Source organism: Oryx dammah, unplaced genomic scaffold (genome assembly GCF_014754425.2).
Source record: "Oryx dammah isolate SB20612 unplaced genomic scaffold, SCBI_Odam_1.1 HiC_scaffold_26, whole genome shotgun sequence".
Lineage (NCBI taxonomy): Eukaryota > Metazoa > Chordata > Mammalia > Artiodactyla > Bovidae > Oryx > Oryx dammah.
In genome coordinates this window covers 46,942,156-46,969,032 of record NW_024070210.1, presented here as the reverse complement: position 1 = coordinate 46,969,032, position 26,877 = coordinate 46,942,156, and the positions used below count along the sequence as shown (strand labels likewise).

Here is a 26,877-nt window from a genome sequence, read left to right as displayed (position 1 = left end):
GGTATCATTTTCTTTATCTTAAAAAATAACCAGAGATATTTGTGTTTCTTATATTCTTCATGAGAGTGCAAAAAAAAAAAAATGTAGAACATTTCAGACCATAATGTGATTTGTGAGAAAAAAAAACACTACTAACTAAAAAATCAGGATACTGTCTGCATGGTTAACAAGCCATCCCTTTTATAATTCCCATAAAAATGCTAAATTCTTCTAATTCTTCATATTTGCCAGATATTTGAAGATCTTTCACACTCTATTTTTACTGGCTCATGGAAATATGCTAATATTTCTTTACAAGTCTTCTGGGAGATTTTACTTCTTTCGTTACATGTACTTTGGGTAGAAATTTCCCATCATCACTCTCTTTCCTTCCAATACCAGTATCAGAATTCTGGAAAATTCATGCAGATGATCTGCTTTGCAAATTTAGATATAATCGTCACTTGTTTTTAAAACTGAGGTTACTTTAAAGACTTGATAGTTATTTAAGAAATTATTTTTTAAGACAATAGGAGTCCTCTGTAATACATTGGATTATAATATGCTACTTCCTCCCTTTTGGCAACAAATTGAAGTTCAGGTTCTTGGTGTTTATGCCTCATCACTTTGGGTCCAAGTCAATGTGTCTCTTCTATATATTCCCTTTAATTCTCAACCAATCTTGATCTCCTTCTACATTAGCCTATTTGAAGTTTTTAGGCTACCCCATTACTCAGTCACATTTCACTCAAGCTTTTCTCTAAGCCTGTGATGACTATCCCCTTTGCTTTCCCATTTAATGATCTGAAACCTCCTTCACCAGGAAGCTTTCCCCTAGCCACTCACAGAGAATTTACCACCCTCTCTGCACTTCCCAGTACTTTGTCAGTAACTCTCATATTTTATAGATTGTAGATGTTTCTGTTCCTAAGTTAAAAGCAAGATCTCTTTAATTTTCAGTCTCTTCTTTAGTGCTTATCATCTTTGTTACATATGATTTCTGAATTGCAGTACTCCAAACTAGATAGGTTGTTTTGTTCTTCCCATGAGCACCTGAAGTTTAAATAATGCAAAAACTATCCTTACAAATGATAAAATACAACATGCTAAGTAAGAAACAGCCACCAAAACCAGCTCTTGAATAATGGATACCAGGATTGTGTAGGACTTGGTCAGGGTGAGAGCCTGAGAGGCATAATATCCCATGTCCTGTTATTTGTCTGGAATCCTGAGTATCAGAAATGGTGTTATTTAGGATTTTTCAAGGCTGTATTTTTTTTTAACTGATAAGCATTAACTTTATTCAAAGTAAATGATTTGAGAAATTTTTACATAATTATTTTTATCAGGGTTTTCTGTTATTGTACTTTATTTTTTTTAATTTAAATTTTATTTTTTTACTTTACAATACTGTTATTGGTTTTGCCATACATTGACATGAATCCACCACAGGTGTACATGAGTTCCCAACCCTGAACCCCCCTCCCACCATCCTCTCCATATCATCTCTACTGCCTTATGACCCAGCAATCCCACTGCTGGGCATACACACCGAGGAAACCAGAATTGAAAGAGACACGTTGTACCCCAGTGTTCATCGCAGCACTGTTTATAATAGCCAGGACATGGAAGGCTGTATTTGAATAGATATTCATAGTTAGTCCATGTTCTCCCCTGAACACCAAGAAATGCATACTTATAGAGGGCCCTAATCCATGTGTTTATTTTCATTTTTTATTGGAGTGCTTTACAATGTTGTGTAAGTTTCTACTGTCCAGCAAAGTGGACATATACATATATATCCCCTCTTTTTTGGATTTCCTTCCCATTTAGGTTACCACATAGCACTGAGTAGAATTCCCTGTGCTATTTAGTAGGTTTCAGTTATCTATTTTACACATATTATCAATAGTGTAAGTAAATATATATATATATATATATATATATATATATATATATCAATCTCCTAATTCATCCCACCCTCTCTTTCCCACTTGGTATCCATATGTTTATTCTCTACCTCTGTGTCTCTACTGATTTTTTCAGATTCCATACATTTGTGTTAATAAATGATACTTACTTTTCTCTTAGTAACTTATTTCACTCTGTATGATAGTCTCCAGGTCCATCTACATCTCTACAAATGACCCAATTCTGTTCCTTTTATGACTAATTATATATTTGTACTACATCTTCATCCTTTCCTCTGCTGAGGACATTTAGGTTTCCATTATTTTTAGTGAAACCTCTGTGTTCCATGGCATGATGTCAGACATTTGCCACATACGTTTCAGAGTGTCATGTTTAGGTACAAATAACAAGTGTTCCAGGGTAATTTAGAATGTTGGGAAAAATACAACCAGCCAGGTTTTTTTCCCCTATGTTTTTTGAACTTCATCAAAAAATAACTAAAGGATGGTTCAAAGTTGAAAAAAAAATTAAGTCTTGAGATTCATGATATAGTCAAGAGTACATGCTGTCGGGAAAAGCTCTTCTTTTTTTCTTGGAAAGAAACCCACATTTCAGGGACTCTCTTGTGAGTCCTGAATCTTCCTGAGCTATGAGTTTGAGACTCCAAAGCTCAGCTTTAAATAGGGTTTCTGCATTGGCCTCTGTAGCAGCTTGCACATGCTGATTAAGTTGTTGGCTGTTTCAGAGCTGTTGACTTGGCTCAGTGTTGGCAGGTAAATGTAATGCCTCCAAGGCCAACCATGCTAGCTGCAGCAGATCATGGTAACTATTTCTTGTGCCATGTTCTATACTTTTGACTTATAGTTGAAACTACCTGTGACTGGTATGACAAAATAACCCAGTCTAATTAGAATTTTAGTATTTAAGTTAATATTTTCATCAGTACCTGTGTAGAGGCTGAATGAGTTCATATTATTTTAAATCATTAGAAAATAATCTAAGTAACTGAAACATGGTATTTTAATTTAGAACTAATCTATCTGTAGGAATATTACCCATTTTGGCTTGCTGACTTTTCCTACACCTTGTTAACATTTAGTGAAATAAGATATAGAAGCAAGGGCACTGATTTTAGACTTTGGCATCTTTTCTCAACTCTGCCAATAACAAGTGACTCTGGGCTTAGGCAAACAATTTAAACCTGCTTAGCCTCTGCTTTTTCATCTGTAAAATGTGAATGATCATTCCTGGTGTACCTAACACCCAGGATGTTTATACAGATCAGGATGTATGTATATGAAAGGTTTATACGGATCAGGATGTATGTATATGAAAGATGACTGAAAGAATGCACAACACTATTTCAGCTACAGTCTACAAACTCCACAGCATCCTCTTCCTTCCGTTTTCACTTTCTCATGTTCAGCTTATTTGCTTAAATTCACCTAAAGAAGAATTAAGGATCATGTTGTTGGCAGCCTTTGGGAATTAGCCTGGATAGTATCTACTACTTCAGTATAAGAATATCTTTCCCAGGAAGTCTCCACCTGACAGTATTCCCTTTGCTGAGCCCCCAGCAGATTCTGAATTACTAGCTCTTGAGACTACAATTCTTTTAAGTAGTATTCCTCTCTCTTGAATTCCTTTGTAGTCACCATTAGAAGCAGTGCCTTGTAGTATAATCAGGGTAAATCTCAGAATCAGAAAAAATGAAAGGGAATCCCAGCTTTGGCAAACTGACTTCAAGGCCATTGGAAGAAATATTAGGTGACTCTCCTTCTTGGCAGAGGGGCAGAGGACAGGAATAAAAGGCTCTCAAAGCAGGTAAAGTGGGTGTAGCATGGAGACCCCAGAGGAAAAGTTGGGGAACAGGGAGACTGAAGACTTGACCTCAGGTTCTGAGGTTCTGAAGGACCAAGGTCAGACTCCAGTCCTGGGAAACAAGATAATGACATGGACCCTCTTACTGGATCTTAGACACCAGGCAATAGTCTTGTTTTAAAAGGGCAAGGCAAGTGTCTGGTCACTGAGGCTGAACTAAAGTATTATCACCAATGACCTGGGCAGGAAGACAGTATAGTTGAGATGTCAACATGTAGACTAGAGGGATTTGCTTGGGGATCGGGATTATCCCAGAGTCTGGGCAGAACTTGTCTTGTAGGAGGTGGTCATCTGTCCCCATCAAGAAGAACTAGAGAAAAGTTTGAGTTACGGGACATGGGCCAGGTCTGTCAGTACAATGAAGGCAATTATCTATTTTCACAGAACACATTTTTCTTGCTCTCTTAGAGTCATCCATTGACCTAATAAAATCCATTAAGGGCTGAATTCTGATTCTATAACCATATTTTTCTAACTGTTTAGTGTGTGCCCCAGAGTTGTTTTTTTTTTCCTAGCACTTTCCTCTGTAGCCATGAGTGCTGGTATAATTCCAAAGGGCAGTCATTTCTTACACATATTTTTGAAAATTATTCTTAAAAAGAGCTCGTTTTGTATTTTTCCTTTCTTTCATGTTTTCCATTTTTTAAAATAATTTTGCACAATATTTATATACTTCCAGCCCATACTCTGGTTGCATCTTTAGCAACTCCACCTCTGTCATCTCAATGCCAAAATTTACACACTCCATTTTCTACCAAGTGTCACAGAACTGTCACCTTACAACTTTTATTTTGCAGTTTTTGCCACTGAAGTAGCAAAAGATGTTCTCTTATTAAATGCTGAAACTGCAAAAATCACGAGGTAATAGCTTTGTGGAGTGTCGTATAGAACTCTGTTTTAATGACTCCTGTTGTAATATCTGTTTCTATCCAGTGAGATTATTCTGTGCTTGGAAAATGGCATGTGGTAGCTCACAGGTCTCTGCTACACTCTTTACACTTCCTTGATAATAGGTGCTTTCCCCTGTGAAGTGTTCAGACATTGGACACAGCCCAAATTTAGGAGATGGATTAATATTTCACTCTCTAATAAGCTTTCACATATAAAATGTATGCACATCCATCTGTAAGGGGTCATATGACAACAATTCCGACATTAGGTTTTGAGAGCTACCTATATTTAACCCTCACTACAGTAACTTTTAAGCCAAAATTTAGCTATGAACCATTGATGTACACAATGCAATGCCTTTGGGTTTTCAGCAGAAAACTGAATTATCATTATAAATTGATTTTCCAAAATCATTTCAACAAGCATTGAAAACACAAACAGAAATTCTATTAACCCTAAGTCCTCTGAAGCATCTATTGATATTTAACTGGACTTTGGAGGTACCTGTCTTTCTTTGAAAACATCTGTTACAACATAAGATTTCTTACCCATTTTCTAAAGGTAGACAAAGAAAGCAACTCTAAGGGTAAAGTAATATGGATATAATGACATAGTATGGGCTAAGTCTAACAGACTCCCAGAATGTCTGTATACAACTGTCTACCATGTCTATGGATGTACAGCTCTACAGACATGCATCTGGGGTACACTTCTCTGAGGGTACATATCCAGGGACTCTATAATCTTACCTTGATGGTAGCCAGGACCACCTCCATTATACCACACTGTCTTGGTGTCAGACCCTTGGCATCCTCTCGAATCATGTGCTCCTGGAAAACAGGTGAACAATTTCTTATAAAATTACCAGTTCATTTGTTTAAAAACTGTTTTCGAACAAAATTTGTATAATCCTCGTATGCAGATATTTCCCATTTGAGATAACTTTTTCATATGAACACATTTAGTTGATGATAATGACAATTTTGTCAGATATTTAATAAAAATTCATTTTGCCCAAAGAAGAAATACTACATGTTAACTTAAAAAGCAGTGCTTTAATTCATATATGGCTTTATTTTTCACCTGCAAACTAATGTTATGGGGGGGGAAGGGAAGAGATAATCCTGGAAAATGTGTGTCCAAGCTTTTCCACATTAATCTCTGCTTTCTGTTCTGTCACACTGAAGAAGATCAACCTTGGAAAGGACTTAAGAGGTAAATTTTAGCCTCATTCAATTATTACTGATAAAATCTACTTTAAGTACAATCCTCTCACTTTACTCACTTTCTAGGATCTCCTTAATGCTCAGTCATTAACAAGGAAACTCCCAAAGAATTAACTTAATTCAGTTCCGGAGGTTTTTAATATTTTAATTTTTGTTGGTTTTTAATATTTTAAATTCAGTTATCAATATTTTAGAACTGATTTCTATAATAACACTGCATTTTCCTCATTGTTCACTATGAACTCTGTCTTCATCTAAAGTTATTTAGGGAAATGATGGTAGAAAGTTGAGGACAACAGTAAGGAAAACTTGTCTAGAGAAAAATTTTAAAAAATTCCTAACCCACATACTGATCCAATCTTCCCAGGGCATCTACTAGTCAAGTCAACAGCAGCATTCAACAAATATTTCCTGAGTGCTTACTATGTGCCAGTACTGTTCTAGGTGACTGAGAGATATTGTTTCATAAAAGAAAGACTTTTGTCCTCCGGAGCTTAATTTCTAACTTAGATAAGTGCGTCTCTGTGAATCAGAAGGAAAGTCAATATGGGTGGACATAGCTCTGAGAATGCATGGCTTGGTCAAGGGATCAGTGTCTTTGTTCAGTAATAAAAAGTACCTCTTTTTCTATGGGGCACAGCAAGTAGATCATGGACCCCAATTCAGCTATCATTCACTACCTTTGTGGGATACTTTGTGAAACGTACAAATTATACAGTCACACCCCGTGGCTCATCTTTCTATTCTAGTCCTTATGTTACTCTGTCATTTAGCAGGTGCCATGACTTTCTGAAGATAATTCCTATGTTTTACTCACTTCTGTGACTTTCAGTGCCTGTCTTAGCAATTATCACCTGCTAGGCACTCAATATGTTTTTGGTAACTGAGCTGTACTTCTTCAGAATATCTTAAATGATTCCATATGCTTGAATGGAATCACACTCCCTTGAATATTGTTCAAAACTTGGTATAATGCTAGAGTCACGGTATATACTTCTGCATCTCACTGCATCTTTCTCTGATGTGGGGATTTCACCACAAACATGAGTCCATTTAATATTTTAAAAATAAAAGATATTAAATGCCCATTGAGACTCAAAGAATAATGGGAAATTTTTGCCAAATTATAGAGAGAAATGCTTGAAGGCAAGTAAATTAATCTCTCTGGCTTTGTCAATCTTGACTGGCTTTTCGGTGTGGTCACATTTTTTAATAAATGCTAATAAATAATAAATGTTGGTACTACAGAAAAATACAATTCTTATAAGAAATGATTAATAATAACTTATTCAAATAAGGTAGTCTCTGAAAAAGGCTGTCAATGTGTTACTGCTTGCTTGCAGGAAATTCATTGTCCCAGATGTATTTTTACTAACTGGTTTTGATATTGTATCACCTGTCCCTAAAAATGTTATGCCGGATAAATCTGATCCCATAAAATAGTAATAAGTTGCACACACTTACAATAACTTACATTATAAAGTTCCAGAGGATGAAGTAATATAGAATATGTAAAAATCTAAATAAATCCTTGCTTAATGAATTAATTCTAGATCATAGTCACATGCAGAAAAGAAATTAGTTTTCTTCATTGTTCTATATTCCTTGATTCTGTGTTCTTTTAAGTAAGGTAGTCATTTGTTAATATTTCTGTACAGGATTGCTGAATTTACTCATTAATACTATTATTTCATATGACACTTTACCTGTGGATCCAATCTGCTTTCAAACTAATACATGAAAAAATGAAAAGACCCAGGATTTGAAATGAAAACAAAACAGTGGAAGCAACATTCTAGTAAAATATAGGAAAACAGTTTTATAAAATTTGCAGTTCTGCCTAGAAGAGAACATAGCCAGTATTCTTTGACATAAACTGGACCAATGTCTTCTTAGGTCATTCTCCCGAGGTAATAGAAATGAAAGCAAAATTCAACAAATGGGACCTAATCAAATGTACAAGCTTTTGTACAACAAAGGAAACCATAAACAAGACAAAAAGCCCACAGAATGGGAGAAAATATTTGCAAGTGATGCAACTGAGAGTTTAATTTCGAAAATATACAAACAGCTCATACAACTCAACAACAAAAAATCCCAAACAACCCAACTGAAAAATGGGCAGAAGAAGCATACTTTTATGGTTAGCAAAGGGGAAAGATGACAGGGATGGATAAACTGAGTCTGAGATTTTCATATACACATTACTAAGATAACTGATAGGGACCTACCGTATACCACAGGTAACTCTACTCAATAATCTAAATGGGAAAATAATTTGAAAAATAATGGATATATGTATAACTGAATCACTTTGCTGTACACCTGAAACTAACACAACATTGTAAATCAACTATATTCCAGTATAATTTTTTTAATTTTAAAAAAGATGTACATGTACATAATGCAGCAACAGGGATAAACTTAGATATTATCTACTAAGTGAATAATCTGAAAGACAAAGACCAGAACGTGTCCCTTACATGTAGAATTTAAAGTATGGCATAAATGAACCTATCTACCAAAGAAACAGACTCACAGACACAGAGAACAGACTTGTGGTTGTCAAGGGGAAAGTGGGTAGAGGAAAGATGGCTTGAGAGTTTGGGGTTAGCACATTCAAACCATTACATATAGAATGGATAAACAATAAGGTCCTACTGTATATCACAAGTAACTCTGTTCAATATCTTCTGGTAAATACTAATGGTGAAGAATTTTAAAAACAATGTGTATATATATGTAAAACTGAACCATTTTACTGTACAGCAGAAATTAGCACAACATAGTAAATCAACTATACTTCATCTGAAAAATGGTAGTTCTCTATTTTGGCTATAATTTTAATCTTTTACATAACAACATAGAAGACTTATTGCTCAGTAATTCAAATAATAATAACTAAATGGACCAATAAATTTAAAAACTCAAGGAACAATAATAGAAAAAATATGTTTTAAAACTAAGTTGTTTTTCTATCACCTATGAACAACAGGATTCTATTTTTAGTCCATGGGGTCGCAAAGAGTCGGGACACGACTGAGCAACTGAACTGAACTGAATGAATGAACGCTTTTAGAATATTTTTTTCATAATATGCTTTTAGTTTATTATAATCAAGATAATTCACTGAATTTAAGAAATTTTGAGGCCACTAAAGGGATATAAGTGCTGTGGTTTCTGTGGACTAGCATACATATGCCCACTGAGGATCCAGTCTCTCTCACTTAGTGTTCATAAGATTTGAATGGGGTTGACAGCAGTCCTCAGCTCAGGTGTGGGTATGTGAATTAAGCCCAATGGCATATGTCATCCCCCAGGCCACGGTGGTTGGCTTGGGAATGGTGATAATATTGCATTAGCACTGATGACGTGCCTGTGGACTTTGCTAGAATTTCCTGCATCAAGGTGGGTGTTCTTTTCTATAAAATTTCAAGTTCAAAAATGTTAGATATAAGCAGAGAACTGTCTTACAAACAGGAAAGGAGGATTGTTAAGGCAGTAAGTCAAGAGAAGAACAGAACTGAGAGAGAGTAACTGGCTTCTGTAACATTGACTTCCTAATCAAGCAGTGATGGAAACCAGAGTTAGCCCAGAACTGTAAAATTTCATGGAGCTATAAATTCCTTCCTTGCTTTTGTTAGTCTGGCTTTCCATCACTAGAAACTGAAACAGTTATAGCTGATAAAGCATTCAACTCAGGAAGCTGAAGCTGGAGGAGAAGCAGTATCTGTTTCCTGGTGTCACACAGACCTACACACACTGCCAAGGCCATTTCTTTTGTAATAAGGGAGTGTGATGTTTCACTTTTCCAGGTTTTCTATGAGAAACTTCAGCGCTGTATAAATCCATTTTTCAAAAAAAGGGATAGAAATCTCAGGGAGGTAATAAGAGGGATCAAGAAAATGATAGAGATCCAAGATCCAAAACAATAGTTTGACAATGGCATCTACCTCCTACTTTCCCTCTGAACCACCAACATCCCTGAATACTTGTGAGAAACAATCTCGTGTGATGGTTCTGTCTTCTAAATGGATTATTGGCTTTTAACTTTTTTTCTGACAAAGGGGACAAAGTAGGTGATATAACAAGGTACTGCCATTATAGGGCATTTATTTCAACTCAGTAAGCAAATATGCAGTCATATGGATGATCTTTCCCCCATTGTGTACACACAAAACAGCCCGATGATATGTAACCCTGAGCTGCCAGCCTGGGGAAGAGACAAGAGAATGCCCTCTGTGAGTGGAAAGAGGCATATTCTTTGCAGTTACCATGCAAAGATAATGACTACGTTATCATCACAACAATCCTATGGGCCAAGGGTTAACACTGTCATGATTTCACAAGTGGCAAATCTGAAAATTAGACATGTTCAGTTCTTTGGCCAGTGTCGCATATTTGGAGGCAGCTGAGGTAGAACATGGTCAGTATCTGGAACCTACCCCCATGCTACACCATATTCTCATAGGTAGAAACAGAGCGAGAACATACATTTCAACTACAGGTACAAGTTTGGCCTATATGTGGTCCATTGATAAATGAATGTATAATAAAAAGTGGTATGTACTTACAAATACAATATTATTCAGCTTCTAAAAGGAAGGAACTCGTGTTATATGCGACAATATTGAGGAAACTGCAGGACATTGTGCTAAGTGCAAAAAGTCCATTACAGAACAATATGTATTTTAACCAGTCAAATTTCTACCCTAGAGGGAAAAAAAAAAATCTGAGGTTCCCTAAACAACTGCAAAGTCCTGTGACTCTCGAGCAGTAATAAAGGGTAGGATTGTTTATACGGCAAATCCTTGTTATAATGAGGTTGATTATCTTGACAAGCTCAATGTCTGCTTTGATAAGTTTATTTTCCTGCATTAGGTTTCTTGCCTGAAGAGTTCTCTATACTTTACTGGGTTTCTGTGGAGCACTCTTTGCCTTTCTTCATATAAAGCCAGTTCACTATAAAAATGAAAATATGCTCTCTAATTTATTTCAAAAGCAGTAATCCTGAATGCTTCAACACAGTCAAAAATTCCCAGCTGCCCTACGAATTGGAAAATAAAAAAAAATAGGGTGTGGGGAGAAGAAGAAAGCACAATTCAGTCCCTCCATTTTACTCTAATTTCTTCTTAGATTGTGAGATCTCAGACACACATTCTTAGTCCTTCTGTATTGGATATCACTACTAATAGGAGGTTGGTTTCTCACAGAACTGTAGTCAGTGCACTACCTTTCACAGACATATTCTTATTACCTTCAGTTTGGAGAGTTGTCCCAGATCTTTAGCTGCAATGAAAATCATCTGGGGTCCCTAGGAACACACACATAGAAAAGCAGAGAGACAACTTGTAAGATCTTCAGTAACAAAGTAGAAATGTAGTCAATAGACAGTATTCTTTATTTTACTGATTATGTTTGTGACTTTTATTTTATAGGCCCTAAATTGGTCTATTTTACAAACTGGATCTGGATACCCAGCAGATAGCTAGGGTTGTATCTGGCAATACAACTGTCCTCGCAAGCATCCTACTTCTGGAAGTTTCAGTCTGAGTTACTGCTCTGGCAGCCAGTTTAGGGTACAATGCGGATTATATCAGTGAGCTTACCTTTTATTTATTTATTTGTAGCAGAGGCAACTCCTTCCCTCCACTCCCTACCCATTAAAATAAATTACGCAAAATTTCAAGATCCAGAGCTGAAGAAGGTGGAGCTGGTCCTCCTGACATGCCATCCAAACTGTCAGAGCCCTGCCTTCTAACTCCTTCCTCAGCCAGAGGTTTTTCCCTAGCACCTCAAGGCCCTGGGGAAAGCTGAAAAAACATCAGAATAAACATTGGAAGCACTACTAGAATACTCATTAGTAGCCTAGAATGTAAATAAAGTGTGTAAGTAAAGCGACCCAACTTGTAGGTTGCCCTGACAGCCTCCCCTATTGGCCAATTAAGTGAAAGCTAGCTGATGTTAAAGAAATGCATTATGTATTATAGGAGAATAAGAGACCTAAGTGTGTATGTTTCTACATGTGATTTGGCTACCCATATGATTATACCACATACTCATGGCATGAAGTAAAACTCAAAGTCATTTATATTTAACACTCACTGTCTGGTGGTAAATCAACAAACATATGAATCTTTGCACCTTGGAACGATTTGCAAGAAAATATTTTCTATGTAATTTCACTGAGTGTGCATGATTAATGGTGTCAATATATATTTTAATTTATAATTACTCATTATTTATATCAACTGGTCTTTCTCAGTCACCAGAGTAAGTGCTTATTAGGGTTATTTCTTTCTTTGCTTGGCTCAGGATATGTGAACTGAGTTAGCTGGTGTATGCAGTTGATCACTGTCTGACTTTGCTGTCATTGATCTTTCTGGTTCCTTTTTATTTCACTGTGTCTGATACAATCATGTCCATCAAATCCACTAAAAGATATCACCTATATTTACATCTAAGTGCAAAGGTGACTGATAAAAGCAAAAGGTTAAAAAAAAGAGTCCAGAGAGCAGGGTTAGATTTATCTTTTTAAACTGTAAAATTGCAGGAAGAATCACAGCAAGCATATTCTAGCATATATCTGTTCTTCTGGGGTGAGGTTTCATAATAAAATTAAAGAAAAAATGATTTGTGTAGATGAGATAGCCCCATAAATTGGGCTTTGATACATTTTTTAAAGAGAGAAAGTTTGAAATATCAAGCAAGTGTGGTTTGACTACTATTCCCACTATTTAAAAATGATTTGTAGTGGGGGTGGTAGAGAGTTGGATTGAGAGTTTGGGACTAGCAGATACAAACTACTATATATAGAATCGATAAACAAGGTCCTGTTGTATGAGACAGGGAAACTATATTCAACATCCTGTAATAAGCCATAATGGAAAATAAAATTGATTCATATAAGGAAATGTCATTGGAATGATCCTTGCTAAGCCATTGTATACCAAACCTTTTTTCCCCAAATGAATTTAATTACTATTTCATATGAATCAAAACCATTCATTGAAACAAAAACCAATTAGATGGGTTATTGGAAGTATAATCAAACATGAGTTTGAACACTTACTGTTTGATCTGTCAGAGGAGGGAGAACGATTTGTTTTTCTATTTTGTTAAGAACTAGCTTCCATAACTCTTTCAATACTCGCTTCAGGACTGTTCTCTCACAGATCTTTGCTGAGAGACTTAATCTAAAATAAAATACATAATTGCTTAGGAGTCTCTCATTGAGATATCACCTTATTTTACTGATCACACATTCACATTTTTCAGGGCTGAGATTCAGATACCTGAATAGGCCTTTATAATTTTCAGATGCTAAATTTCATTTACTGAAAACAAAATACATAATGTAAAAAATCTGTTTCATCATATTTTATAAAATTCATTGTTTGGTAGAAAATGAATTCAGAGTATTTCTTTTCTTAAATCGCTTCCCAAATTGACATCAAGGCTCCCAAAGTACATGATTTTTCCTGCATTCCAGGGTTGCGTGCCCCGTGTTCATGGTATAGGCCAAATACCAAAGAAACACATTTTCATCACTAACTGGCATTGGATCTGCACAATGACATGGCAAACATGCATATGATTCACTCAAAAGCAAAATTATTGCTATTTTTTTCCAATTTTCTTGAGCTATTGATACATAACATTGTGTAAGTTTAAGGAGCACAAGACAATCGTTTGATAAATGTACATATTGTGAAATGATCACTACAGTAAATTTAGCTAATATCTATCACCTCACAGAGTTATATTGTTTGGCTTATAGTAAGAACTTTTAACATCTACCCTTAGCAATTTTCAAATACATGATACAGTATAGTTTCCTATAAATATTGTACTATATATATATATATATATATATATATATATGCTATCCTATAAATATATGCTATCCTCAGGACTTACCTTACTGGAAGTTTGTATCCTTAGACTTTACTCATTCCCAACAGACACAAATTTGTTCTCTGAGTTCAGACTTTCTAGATTCCCAATTCACCAACTGTGATAGGCTTAAAGTATTTACCAGTTCTTCTCATGGTGAAATAATGATAGTAATGTCACTGAGCATTTATATAACACTTTAGTTTAGAAACCTCTTCTGCAGATATTTCTGGGATTAGTATATCCATTTCAGAAATCAAACACCAGCTCAGAGAGGTTGGAGGGACTCATCTAAGGAAGTGAAGCTAGTGAGTGAGGGCTGAGATTCAGTAGGTTGTCCAACAGCCCATGCTACCCTTGGTAAACGCACTTGTGCATGAAGGCACAGTTCTTCACAAAGATTTATGGAAAGTACCATAACTTCCATTACTTGACACTGAATTCTGAGATTCTCTTAACAAAAGTTTATCAAACCTGTTGTACAGAGTGCCAAAGTTGGATCATATATTTCAGGGTAGCCTAATGAACTTTCTGTAGTGCTGCTAAGTACTTTGAATGGTTGGATGCAGAAATTACAAACTGGGATCTGATAGAGACAGAACTGACTTTTAAATATTTAAATATAAAATTAATACTAACACTTAAGGAGTTAATATCTAAAGGCACGTGATGTTTGAGAGTGAAAGAGGAAAGTGAAAAAGTTGGCTTAAAGCTCAATATTCAGAAAACGAAGATCATGGCATCTGGTCCCATCACTTCATGGGAAATAGATGGGAAAACAGTGCAAACAGTGTCAGACTTTATTTTTTTGGGCTCCAAAATCATTGCAGATGGTGATTGCAGCCATTAAATTAAAAGATGCTTACTCCTTGGATGGAAAGTTATGACCAAACTAGATAGCATATTCAAAAGTAGAAACATTACTTTGCCAACAAAGGTCCATCTAGTCAAGGCTATGGTTTTTCCAGTGGTCATGTGTGGATGTGAGAGTTGGACTGTGAAGAAGGCTGAGCGCCGAAGAACTGATGCTTTTGAACTGTGGTGTTGGAGAAGACTCTTGAGAGCCCCTTGGACTGCAAGAAGATCCAACTGATCCATTAAAGGAGATCAGTCCTGGGTGTTCATTGGAAGGACTGATGTTGAAGCTGAAACTTCAATACTTTGGCCACCTCATGCGAAGAGCTGACTCATTGGATAAGACTCTGATGCTGGGAGGGATTGGGGGCAGGAGGAGAAGGGGACGACAGAGGATGAGATGGCTGGATGGCATCACCAACTCAATGGACATGAGTTTGACTTAACTCTGGGAGTTGGTAATGGACAGGGAGGCCTGGTGTGCTGTGATTCATGGGGTCACAAAGAGTTGGACATGACTGAGCAACTGAACTGAACTGATGTTTGAGAAGCAAAGGAAGAGATTTCCCAAACTCGTTTTCACATAGAAGTATCTCTCCTAACACTGCTGTGTGTAGAACCTAGTATATAAAAATACATGACAGTGACCTGCCCTGGAAGAAGGGGAGAGCTGGGGGGCCCTGGAGGCATCGCTGTGGAACTCTGTAGCCCCACAAGTTTGGAACCCATTGTTCAGAGGCAGTAGTTCTAGCTTGCTAGTAGATGGATATTCACTATATGGACACGGGGTAGAAACCAGATGATATGTCATGAAAAAAATAACAGAACCTATCCTCAGAGAAATTCTTTGGATGATTTGAGACACAACAAATCTGCCAATTTTGCAACAGCTGTGTCATTTCCATTTGCTAAAGGTCTGAGTTTAAAAACTGATCTTGTTTTAATGGTCAGCTCATGTACTTGGTGTGCTGTCTAACTCTGTTTAAACTGGACTTGAACCAATAGGAATAAAATTGTTGATATGTTTGCAGCTCTGCGTGGGATTTCTATTAGCTGGAAATGGCCTTTATAGTTTGTTTTATAGAGTAGTGAGGTCTTGGTGGGGAAAATGAAGCATAAAGAAATAAAGTGTTGTATAATATTTAGGGAGGCTACACAAAGAGAGCCTGTACATTTATAATATAACACAGTTTTTAAGGGGATCATCTCAAAACCACCTTGAAGACTTTTGGCCTTAGTAATTCATTTTAAATAACAAAAAACAGAGGGGAAATCTAGCAATTGCTTCCTTAATTTAGTCAGAGTTAACCAACTTGGTAATGTAAGCTGAACACATATATTTTGAAACCTAAACTGTCTATTTTGACTGATCACAGAACCAATTAACCGGACAATTTTCAAATGTTATATATACTTGCTGACAAAAGAGATATCTTGCCATACAGTTGACCACATTTTTATAAAAAGGTATCCACCTGTTTTTCTCTCCCTCTGGAATTCCCATCTCCCATTTTCATACATCCAAACCCTATCTGCCTAACACAAATGATATTTATGCTGATCATCTGAATAGGAGACTACTGTATTATCCCTTATTGCATTTATCTGCTATAGTTTTCTTTTTTTTTCTTTCTAAACTGTTAGTTCCTTGAGAACAGAATTGATATCTGACTTTTTAAAAGGTCCCCTAATAAGTAGATTTATGGTTATACATTCTGTATTAGCCCCCAAATTTCCAAGCTCTCCATGCCTATCTCTTCCTCAAATTTTAAAATGTTACAGATTTTTAAAGTTCACTGATGTTTTTCTATTTTTATAGTCTCTTTCTACTAAGAATGTGAGGAAGTTACATATGATGATATAATAAAGTATAATTAGATATAGAAGAGACTATTTTAAGACTGACTAAAACAATAATTGAAATATATTGAAAAGAAGGGCCAACCTAGTTTATGTATTAGCTCTGCTTTATGGATGCTGAAATGGAGTCAGAGTCCCTTAACTAGTAGAATACTGGAGTGGGTTGCCATTTCCTTCTCCAGGGGATCTTCCCTACTGAGGGATCAAAGCTGCAACCCTTGTGTCTCCTGTATTGACAGGCAGATTCTTTACCACTACAGCACCTAGGAAGCCCTAGTAGGTAACAGTACTAGGATAATTTAAAACTTTCTGTATGTTTCACAACTCTTGGTTACAGCATATGCAAAAATAAATAGTTCTGCCAGTGATAAATGTGAACCTCTGAACTGCTGACTGGAAATCTCTAAACAGAAGGCATTCTGGTAGGAGTTTTAAGAGGTTCAGGATTGCTTTATCCTGCTCTCCACTCACCATCACAGTCACAACTAAATGGTAGTTTCTGTGAATCAGTTGTCTCATCCATAGAAAAGAGTCATGACAAAAATGTCAAGGGGTTGTTAGGAAATTAGGTGATAAGAGTAAAAGTGTCTATGAAGAACCTAAAGATATGAAGATGGCTTTTCCTCTTTCTTCCTCTCTCTCCCTTTCTTCTAATTTTTTCTTCTACACCACCTGCCTACCTATTTCTTGCTGCTGCTGCTAAGTCACTTCAGTCATGTCCGACTCTGTGTGACCCCATAGACGACAGCCCACCAGGCTCCCCCGTCCCTGGGATTCTCCAGGCAAGAACACTGGAGTGGGTTGCCATTTCCTTCTCCAATGCATGAAAGTGAAAAGTGAAAGGGAATTTGCTCAGTCATGTCCAACTCTTAGCAACCCCATGGACTGCAGCCCACCAGGCTCCTCCGTCCATGGGATTTGCCAGGCAAGAGTTCTTGCTAAGCTATCTAATTACCTATTCACCTCTCTTCTATATATTTCTTCATAGCAAACAGAAAATAAGAATTTTTCTAACAAATACTAAAATTAAAGTGATAAGAACATTAGTGTTACTTATGCAGTAAGATTATAAGCAAAGGGAAATGAAATTAAAGGAGAAGTTATTAATATATAGAGAAGGTTCCTACTAATTCCTTCTTTGCTGTTCTTATCTTTAACAAAAGGTAATGTATCCTTATTTATCTTGGTTTCATTGATATTAATTAATTTGTCACAACAATATTAAATGAGGTAATATAAGTAAAGTAGTAGATATTATGCTGGTCCCTTGGTAGGCATTCAAAATTATGTTCTCCTTTTCTACTTTCAGTTCTGGTTTCAAGTATCACCATTGAAGAAATCACACCCCTTGTTGTTTTGGATCAGTGGTTTTCAATTTTGGACACATTTGAAAATATAGGTGCCTACTCCAAACTTACAAGACTAGAACTTCTAAGAGGAAGGGACCAAACAGAAAGGGAAACAAGCCAAACTTCTTAGTTAAGAATACTATCTTAGTTGGTCATGAAGGCCTCCTTTCCCACCCATTCCACCACTACTGATTTGAAATCTCAATGGAGTCAAGTACTTTGACTCTCCATCATCACTGTCCAGTGTCTAGATTATAGCATTTGATGCAAATGGACACTAAGTAAATAGCTGCTGAAGGTGGGACAAGGCAGCAATTTACTTGTCTCCGGGCTGAATTGATTCTAGTCATATTTGTGCTATTATCTTCTTCAGCAGGTTTCCGACATGAACTTGGATATTCTGGACTCACTTCTATTTATCTCCACGTCCAAATGTTATCTGAGAAGCATGAAAATTCTAATCTCTCTGTGCCACAGAATAGCAGCCTCCTTAGTTACCAATACTTATTTCCTCTCCATTTTTCCTTTTCTGTACATAGTCATTCCTTCTATTTTCCCATCTAGTAATGAATTAAGAGTTTTGATTTTTTTTTTAATGAACTGATCTATTTCTGTAGAAGCCCTTTAAAACTGTCCTACATAGAGGAAAACTATTTCCCACCCCCCTCAAATGCATATCTGCTGAACTTAGGGCAGTGTATAAAGAGAAAATTGAGCAGAATACTTACGTTTTGTCCAAGAAGTCCATGAGAGGTCTTAATACAATCTCTGCATCCATTGCTGCACTGTTCTTATTAGATGTAGTATTTCCATTTGCTTTCATTTGATTTAGTTCAAAACTCATTTGTTTTATGCACCCTTCAATGATAAGCTGGAAACTGAAAATAAAGAATATAAATTATGGAATAAAGCAAATAATTATGGTTTCCTTTGCCTGTGTCTGTTAAATTCACCCCAGGGAGTTTGATTTGTTTCCAATGGCATGATTTCCTTTGCTCATTAGTTTTCAAACTTATTGTTCAGCTGCAAAGTTTTTTGTTGCAATGAAAACTTACTTGGAACCCTTATATGTAAAGAAGATAAAGATGCTTTTTGGGTTGAATTAATTTGAGTGGGGGATCATTCGGTCCCCATCTCTCCCAGTAACAGCTGAATTTCTCAAAGCACTGTTTTAAATGACATTTTCTTACTGGTTTTTAACAGTTGGTTATTCCTTCTTCAGTTAGCCTCTGGGACTCAACACCTTCTTGGCTTTCCTGCAACCTCACTGGCTGCTCCTCTTCCATTGTCTGGCCTCTACCTCTAGGCTGGCTTAGCATATTAAAACACAGAATGCCTGGATAGTTTTAATTTCACATAGTGAATATTTTTTTTTAAGTGTAAGTATGCCCCATATAATATTTGGGGCATATTTATACTAAAGATTGCCTATCTTTATATGGAGTTCTAATTTAATTTGACATATGCTATATTTTATCTGGCAACCCTATATTGGCAAGCCAACTTCTAGGCTCAGTCCAGTATTAACAAACACTAACTATATGAGAGGAGACAAGTTGTAAAGGTAAGCACACTGGAAAGTGGGCATGGATAAATCAAGGCATAGCTTAAATAAAACCACTTAGTTTGCACCTAGGATATTTCATAATCTATGAACACTTTGAAGTAAAACTAGACAAAATCATCCTTAAATTTTACTACCACAAGCAAATTAATAATTTGTTTAACATTTAAAGTATAGGAGATAGAAAATTAAAATTAAAAAATTAAAATTTTAATTAAAATTAAAAATTTTTTAATTAAAAATTAAATTAATTAAAATTTCTCTTTAGCTCTATAGAGAAAGTACTGTAAAGGAATGATGAAAGAAGCATTAAAGGTAATCAAAAGCAAAGTTTACCCCTTTTACCATTTGTATAATGATTTAACTAAACATTTAATGAAGAGAACTTAAGCTAAATATCCTGAAACCAGAAAAGCTCCTTATGAACAGTTTGTAGGACAAACTCATCTTTGTAGCAAAGTAAAAAACTTATAAGTAGAGGTGACAAGCCTAACAAGGCTGGTGATAGCTGGTTGTCCAAGAAAAGAATGGTAATTCAACTTTAAAAATTACCCAAAAGTTATAACTTTTAACATATTTTTAAATGTTAATCTAAAAAGGTATAGCTTTTTAGAAACCTTATCAAAAGAGTAAATAAATACCTTAGTTAGCTTAAAAGTAGCCACTAAGTACAGGAAGCATAGAGGGTCTCAAACTCAAGGAGAAATATGCCAAGACACATACTAATCAAACTAACAAAAATTATATTCAAAGAAAATATATTAAAAGCAGCAAATGAAAAGCAAAAAATAACATACAAGTGAACCCCCATAAGGTTACCAACTGATTTTTCAGCAGAAACTCTACAGGCCTTAGGGAGTGGCAGAATATATTTGAAGTGATGAAAGGGAAAAACCTACAACCTAGATTACTCTACCCAGCAAGTATCTCATTCAGATTCGATGGAGAAAGTAGAAGCTTTAAAGAGAAGCAAGAGCTTAAAAGAACGCAATACCACCAAAACAGCCTTACAACAAATGCTGAAGGAACTTCTCTAGGTGGGAAACATAAGAGAAGAAAAGACCTACAAAAACAGACCCAAAACAATTAAGAAAATGGTAATAGGAACATATATATATAGGGCGTCCCTGGTGGCTCAGACAATAAAGAATCTGCCTGCAATGAAGGAGACCTGAGTTCAATCCGTGGGTTGGGAAGATCCCCTGGGAGGAGGGCATGGCAACCCACTCCATTCTACTTGCCAGGAGAATCCCCATGGACAGAGGAGCCTGGCAGGCTGCAGTCCATGTGGTTTCAAAGAGTTGGACACGACTAAGCATGCATATGAAAAATTACCTGATATAAATCGATTAAATGTTCTAATCAAAAGACACAGACAGGCTGGATGGGTTAAAAAAACAAGACCTATATATAAATGCTGTCTATAAGACATCCACTTCAGACCTAGAGACACATAAAGACTGAAAGTGAGGAGTTGGAAAAAGATATTTCATACAAATGGAAATAAAAAGAAAGAGTAGAATATATCCGGTCCCATCACTCCATAGGAAATAGATGGAGAAACAGTGGAAACAGTGTCAGACTTTATTTTGGGGGGCTCCAAAATCACTGCAGATGGTGATTGCAGCCATGAAATTAAAAGATGCTTACTCCTTGGAAGGAAAGTTATGACCAACCTAGATAGCATATTCAAAAGCAGAGACATTACTTTGCTGACTAAAGTCCATCTAGTCAAGGCTATGGTTTTTCCAGTAGTCATGTATGGATGTGAGAGTTGGACTGTGAAGAAAGCTGAGGGCAGAAGAATTGCTGCTTTTGAACTGTGGTGTTGGAGAAGACTCTTGAGAGTCCCTTGGACTGCAAGGATATCCAACCAGTCCATTCTGAAGGAGATCAGCCCTGGGATTTCTTTGGAAGGAATGATGCTAAAGCTGAAACTCCAGTCTTTGGCCACCTCATGCGAAGAGTTGACTCATTGGAAAAGACTTTGATGCTGGGAGGGATTGGGGGCAGGAGAAGAAGGGGACAACTGAGGATGAGATGGCTCGATGGCATCACTGACTCGATGGATGCAAGTCTGAGTGAACTCCGGGAGTTGGTGATGGACAGGGAGGCTTGGCATGCTGCGATTCATGGGGTCACAAAGAGTCGGACACGACTGAGTGACTGAACTGAACTGAACTGAACTGAATACTTATATCAGACAAAATAGACCTTAAAATAACGACTATTATAAGGGACAAGGAAGGACACTACACAGTGGTCAAGGGATCAATCCAAGAAGAAGATATAACAATGATAAATATTTATGTACCTAACATAGGAGCACCTCAATACATTAAAAGAAATGCTAACAGCCATAAAAGGGGGACTCAACAGCAAACCAATAATAGTGGTGAAATTTAACACCCCACTTATACCAATGGACAGATCATCCAGACAGAAAATTAATAAGTAAACACAAGCTTTAAATGACACACTAGATCAGACAGACTCAACTGAAATATATAGGACACTCCACCTGAAAGCAGCAGAATACACTTTATTCTCAAGTGTACATGGAACATTCTCCAGGATACATCACATCCTGAGTTACAAGTCAAGTCTTGATAAATGTAAGAAATTTGAAGTCATTACAAGCATCTTTTCCAACCACAACGCTATGAGATTAGACATCGATTACAAGGAAAAAAGTTGTAAAAAGTACAAACACATGGAGGCTAACTAATATGCTACTAAATATCCAAGAGATCACTGAGGAAATCAAAAGATACATAGAAACAAATGACAGTGAAAAACATGGTGACTCAAAACCTACGGGATGCAGCAAACGCTTTTCTAAGAGGGAAGTTTATAGCAATATAACCCTACCTTAAGAAATGAGAAAAATCTCAAACAACCTAACCTTACACCTAAAGCAACTAGAGAAAGAACAAGCAGCAAAATGCTAAGTTATCAGAAGGAAAGAATCATAAAATTTAGAACAGAAGTAAACTAGAAATGAAAACAATAGCAAAGATCAATAAAACTAAAAGCTGGTTCTTTGATAAACAAAACTGTTAAAGCTTTTGCCAGACTATCAAAAAACAGGAAGAGGCTTCAAAGCCATAAAATTATTGGGCTGGCCAAGAAGTTTGTTCCAGTTTTTCCATTACATCTTACAGAAAAAAACCCAAACAAATATTTTGGCCAACCCAATAGAAATGAAAAAGGAGAAATTACAAATTGATACCATAGAAATGCAGAGGATAGTAAGACTATTACAAGCAATTTATGCCAATAAAATGGAAGAAATAGACAGATTTTTAGAAAGGCACAGCCTTCCAAGACTAAACCAGGAAGAAATAGAACATGTAAATAGACCAATCACCAGTAATGAAATTGAAACTGATTTAAAATCTTCCAGCAAACAAAAGTTCAGGAACAGATAGCTTCACAGGTAAACTTTATCAAACATTTAGAGAAGAGCTAACAACCATCCTTCTCAAACTCTTCCAAAAAAAAAAAAAAAAAACTTTTGAGGGAGGAACACTCCCAAGCTCATTCTATAAGGCCACCATCACGCTGATACCAAAACCAGACAAAGATATCACATATCCACATCCACAAAAATTACAGACCAGTATCACTGATGAACACAGAAGCAAAAATCCCCAACAAAGTACCAGCAAATAAAATTCAACAACATATAAAAGTGTCATACACCATGATCAAGTGGGATTTATCCCAGGGATGCAAGGATTCTGCAACATACACAAACCAATCAGTGTAATATACCACACTAACCAATAGAGGAATAAAAACTCTATGATCATCTCAATAGATGCAGGAAACGCTTTTGACAAAATTCAACACCCATTTACAATTAAAAAGCTCTTCAGAAAGTAGGCACAGAGGGAACTTACCTTAATTAATAAAGGCCATATTTGGCAAACCCACAGCTATTAATAACAATATGCCCGATGGTGAAAAACTGAAAGCATTTCCTCTAAGATCAGGAATAAGACAAGGATGTCCATTCTTGCCACTATTATTCAACATAATTTTGGAAGTCCTAGCCATGGCAATCAGAGAAGAAAAAGAATCCAAATTGAAAGAGAAATAAAACTGTCACTGTTTGCACATAATACTATATATAATGAATCCTATGATGATGTGATCACAAACTCACACTTTTCAATTAGTGGTACTGGGAAAACTGGAAAGCTAAAGCTAAAAGAATGAAATTAGAACAATCCCTAACACCACACACAAAAATAACCTCAAGTGCATTAAAGACCTAAATGTAAAGCCAGACACTATAAGTCTCTAACAGGAAAACATAGGCAGAATACTCTTTGACATAAGTCACAGCAAAATCTTTTTTGACCCACTTCCTAGAGTAATGAAAATAAAAACAAAAATAAACAAGTGGCACCTAAGTAAACTTAAAAGCTTTTTCACAGCAAAGAAAACCATAAATAAGACAAAAAGACACCCTCAGAATGGGAGAAAATATATGAAGCAACTGACAAGGGATTAATCTCCAAAATATACAAACAACTCTTGCAGCTCAATATAAAAACAAAGAACATCATCAAAAAATGGGTAGAAGACCTAAACAGGCATTTCTCCAAAGAAAGCATACAGATGGACCACAGGCATATGAAAAGATGTCAGCATTACTAATTATCAGACAAATGCAAATCAAAACTATCATCTCACACTGGTCAGAATGGCCATCAAAAATTTTACAAACAATAAATGCTGGAGAGGGTGTGGGGAAAAGGGAACCCTTGTAAACCAGTGGTGGGAATGTAAACTGATACAATCTTTATGGAGAACAGTATGGAGGTTCCTCAAAAAACTGAAAATAGAACACTGACCCAGCAATCCCACTCCTGGGCATATACCCAGAGAAAACCATAATTTCAAAAGATATATGCACCCCAAAGTTCACTGCAGCACTACAATAGCCAGGACATGAAAGCAAGCTAAGTTTCCATCAACAGAAGAATATGCCATATATATATATATCACATACATATAACTCAGCCATAAAAAGGAATGGAATTGTGTCATTTGTAGAGACATGGATGGACCTAGAGACTGCCATACAGAGGGAAGTCAGAAGGAGAAAAGGAAAAAAGGAAATTTTTATAGTAATGCCTATATGTGGGATCTAGAAAAAGGGTACTGATGAACCTATTTGCAAAGCAGAAATAGAGACATGGACCCAGAGAACAAACATATAGAATACCAAAGGTGGCATGGAGGGGCTGGGCTGAATTGGGAGATTGAAATTGACATATACACACTACCATGTATAAAATAGATAACTAACGAGAACCTACTGTATAGCATAGGGTACTCTACTCAATGCTCTGTGGTAACCTCAATGGGAAGGAACTCCAAAAAGGAAGGGATATATGTATACTTACAGCTGATTCACTTTGCTGTTTGGCATAAATTAGCACAACATTGTAAAGCAAGTATAATAAATTTTTTAATAAAAGCATTCAAGCTCAACAATTACTTTATCTTAATATCAACAAAAGCAAAATCAACCCCAAGGTGTTACACGGGACTAATCTATTAACCAATAGAAGCAATAATGTTAATATGAGTAACAAGAAATATTTCTCCTTGCATAATCTATATAAGTAACTAATATTATACTGATAGTTAAAAGCAAATAAGAGGTGGCAAGAATACACAGAAGAACTATAGAAAAAAGGTCTTAATGATCTGGATAACCATGATGGTATGATCACTTATCTAGAGTCAGACATCCTGGAGAGTGAAGTCAATGGGCCTAGGAAGCATTACTACGAACAAAGCTAGTGGAGGTGATGGAATTCCAGCTGAGCTATTTCAAATCCTAAAAGATGATGCTGTTAAAGTGTTGCACTCAATATACCAACAGATTTGGAAACTCAGCAATGGCTACAGGACTGGAAAAGGTCAGTTTTCATTCCAATCCCAAAGAAAGACAATGCCAAAGAGCATTCAACTACTGTACAACTGCAGTCATTTTACATGCTAGCAAGGTTATGCTCAAAATCATTCAACCGAGGCTTCAACAGTACATGAACCAAGAACTTCTAGATGTACAAGCTGGATTTAGAAAAGGCAAAGGAACAAGAGATCAAACTAGAAATATCTGTTGGATCACAGAAAAAGGAAGGAAATTCCAGAAAAACATCTGCTTCATTGACAGTACTAAAACCTTTGACTATGGATCACAACAAACTGTGGAAAATTCATAAGGAGATGGGAATACCACACTACCTTACCTGCCTCCTGAGAAACTGGTATGCAGGTCAAGAAGCAACAATTAGAACCAGACATGGAACAATGGACTGTTTCAAAACTGGGAAAGGAGTATGTCAAGGCTGTATATTGTCACCCTGCTTATTTAAATAAGATGCAGAGTATATCATGCAAAATGCTGGTCTGGGTGAAGCACAAGCTGGGATCAAGTTTGCTGGGAGAAATATCAATCACTTCAGATATGCAGATGATACCACTCTAATGGCAGAAAGCGAAGAGGAACTAAAGAGCCTCTTGATGAAGGTGAAAGAGGAGAGTGAAAAATCTGGCTTAAAACTCAACATTCAACAATTGAAGATCATGGCATCCAGTCCTATCACTTCATGGCAAATAGATGGGTAAAAATGGAAACAGTGACAGACTATTTTCTTGGGCTCCAAAATATCAGTGGATGGTAATTGCAGCCATGAAATTAAAAGACACTTGCTCCTTGGAAGAAAAGCTATGAAAAACCTGGACAGTGCATTAAAAAGCAGAGACATCACTTTGCCAACAAAGGTCTGTATAGTCAAAGCTATGGTTTTTCCAGTAATCATTTATGGATATAAGAATTAGACCATAAAAAAGGCTGAGTGCTAAAAAATTGATGCTTTTGGAGAAGACTCTTGAGAGTCCCTTGGACTGCAAGGAGATCCAACCATACCATCCTAAAGGAAATCAGTCCTGAATATTCACTGGAATGATGCTGAAGCTGAAACTCCAATACTCTGGCCACCTGATGCAAAGAACTGACTCATTGGGAAAGATACTGATGCTGGGAAAGACTGAAAGCAGGAGGAAAAGGGGGTAACAGAGGATGAGATGATTGGTTGGCATCACTGATTCATTGGCAATGAGTTTGAGCAAACTCCTGGAGATAGTGAAGGACAGGTAAGCCTGGGTGCTGCAGTCCAGGGAGTGGCAAAGAGTTGGACATGACTGAGTGACTGAACAACAACAGCAGCAAATAAATGCAATTAAACATTAAGTTACTTATTAAATACACTTTAACCCAACATAGGCAGGCACTCAAGAAAGATTAAAAAAAGATTTAACTAAGTCTGTGAGGTGTAATCCTTAGTATTATAGTTTTCACTCTTTATATCCTCCTACACCAACTTTGGTGGTTCCTAACTAAACAGCTTGAAGTAACAGGAAAATTTGGCCTTGGAAT

The 26,877-nt window shown here is 36.4% G+C and overlaps 1 protein-coding gene across 1 annotated transcript in view; it reads right to left on the bottom strand.

Moving 5' to 3' along the window:
* The window catches only part of UNC13C (unc-13 homolog C), a 692,819-nt gene that overhangs the window by 63,436 nt on the left and 602,506 nt on the right, over positions 1–26,877 (bottom strand). Inside the window, exons 27-30 of the mRNA XM_040226553.1 lie at positions 18,577–18,726; positions 12,961–13,084; positions 11,146–11,202; positions 5,412–5,492 (exon numbers count right to left, since the gene is read on the bottom strand). Coding sequence (XP_040082487.1) covers positions 5,412–5,492; positions 11,146–11,202; positions 12,961–13,084; positions 18,577–18,726 — 412 coding nt within the window. The remainder of the gene's footprint in view (positions 1–5,411; positions 5,493–11,145; positions 11,203–12,960; positions 13,085–18,576; positions 18,727–26,877) is intronic.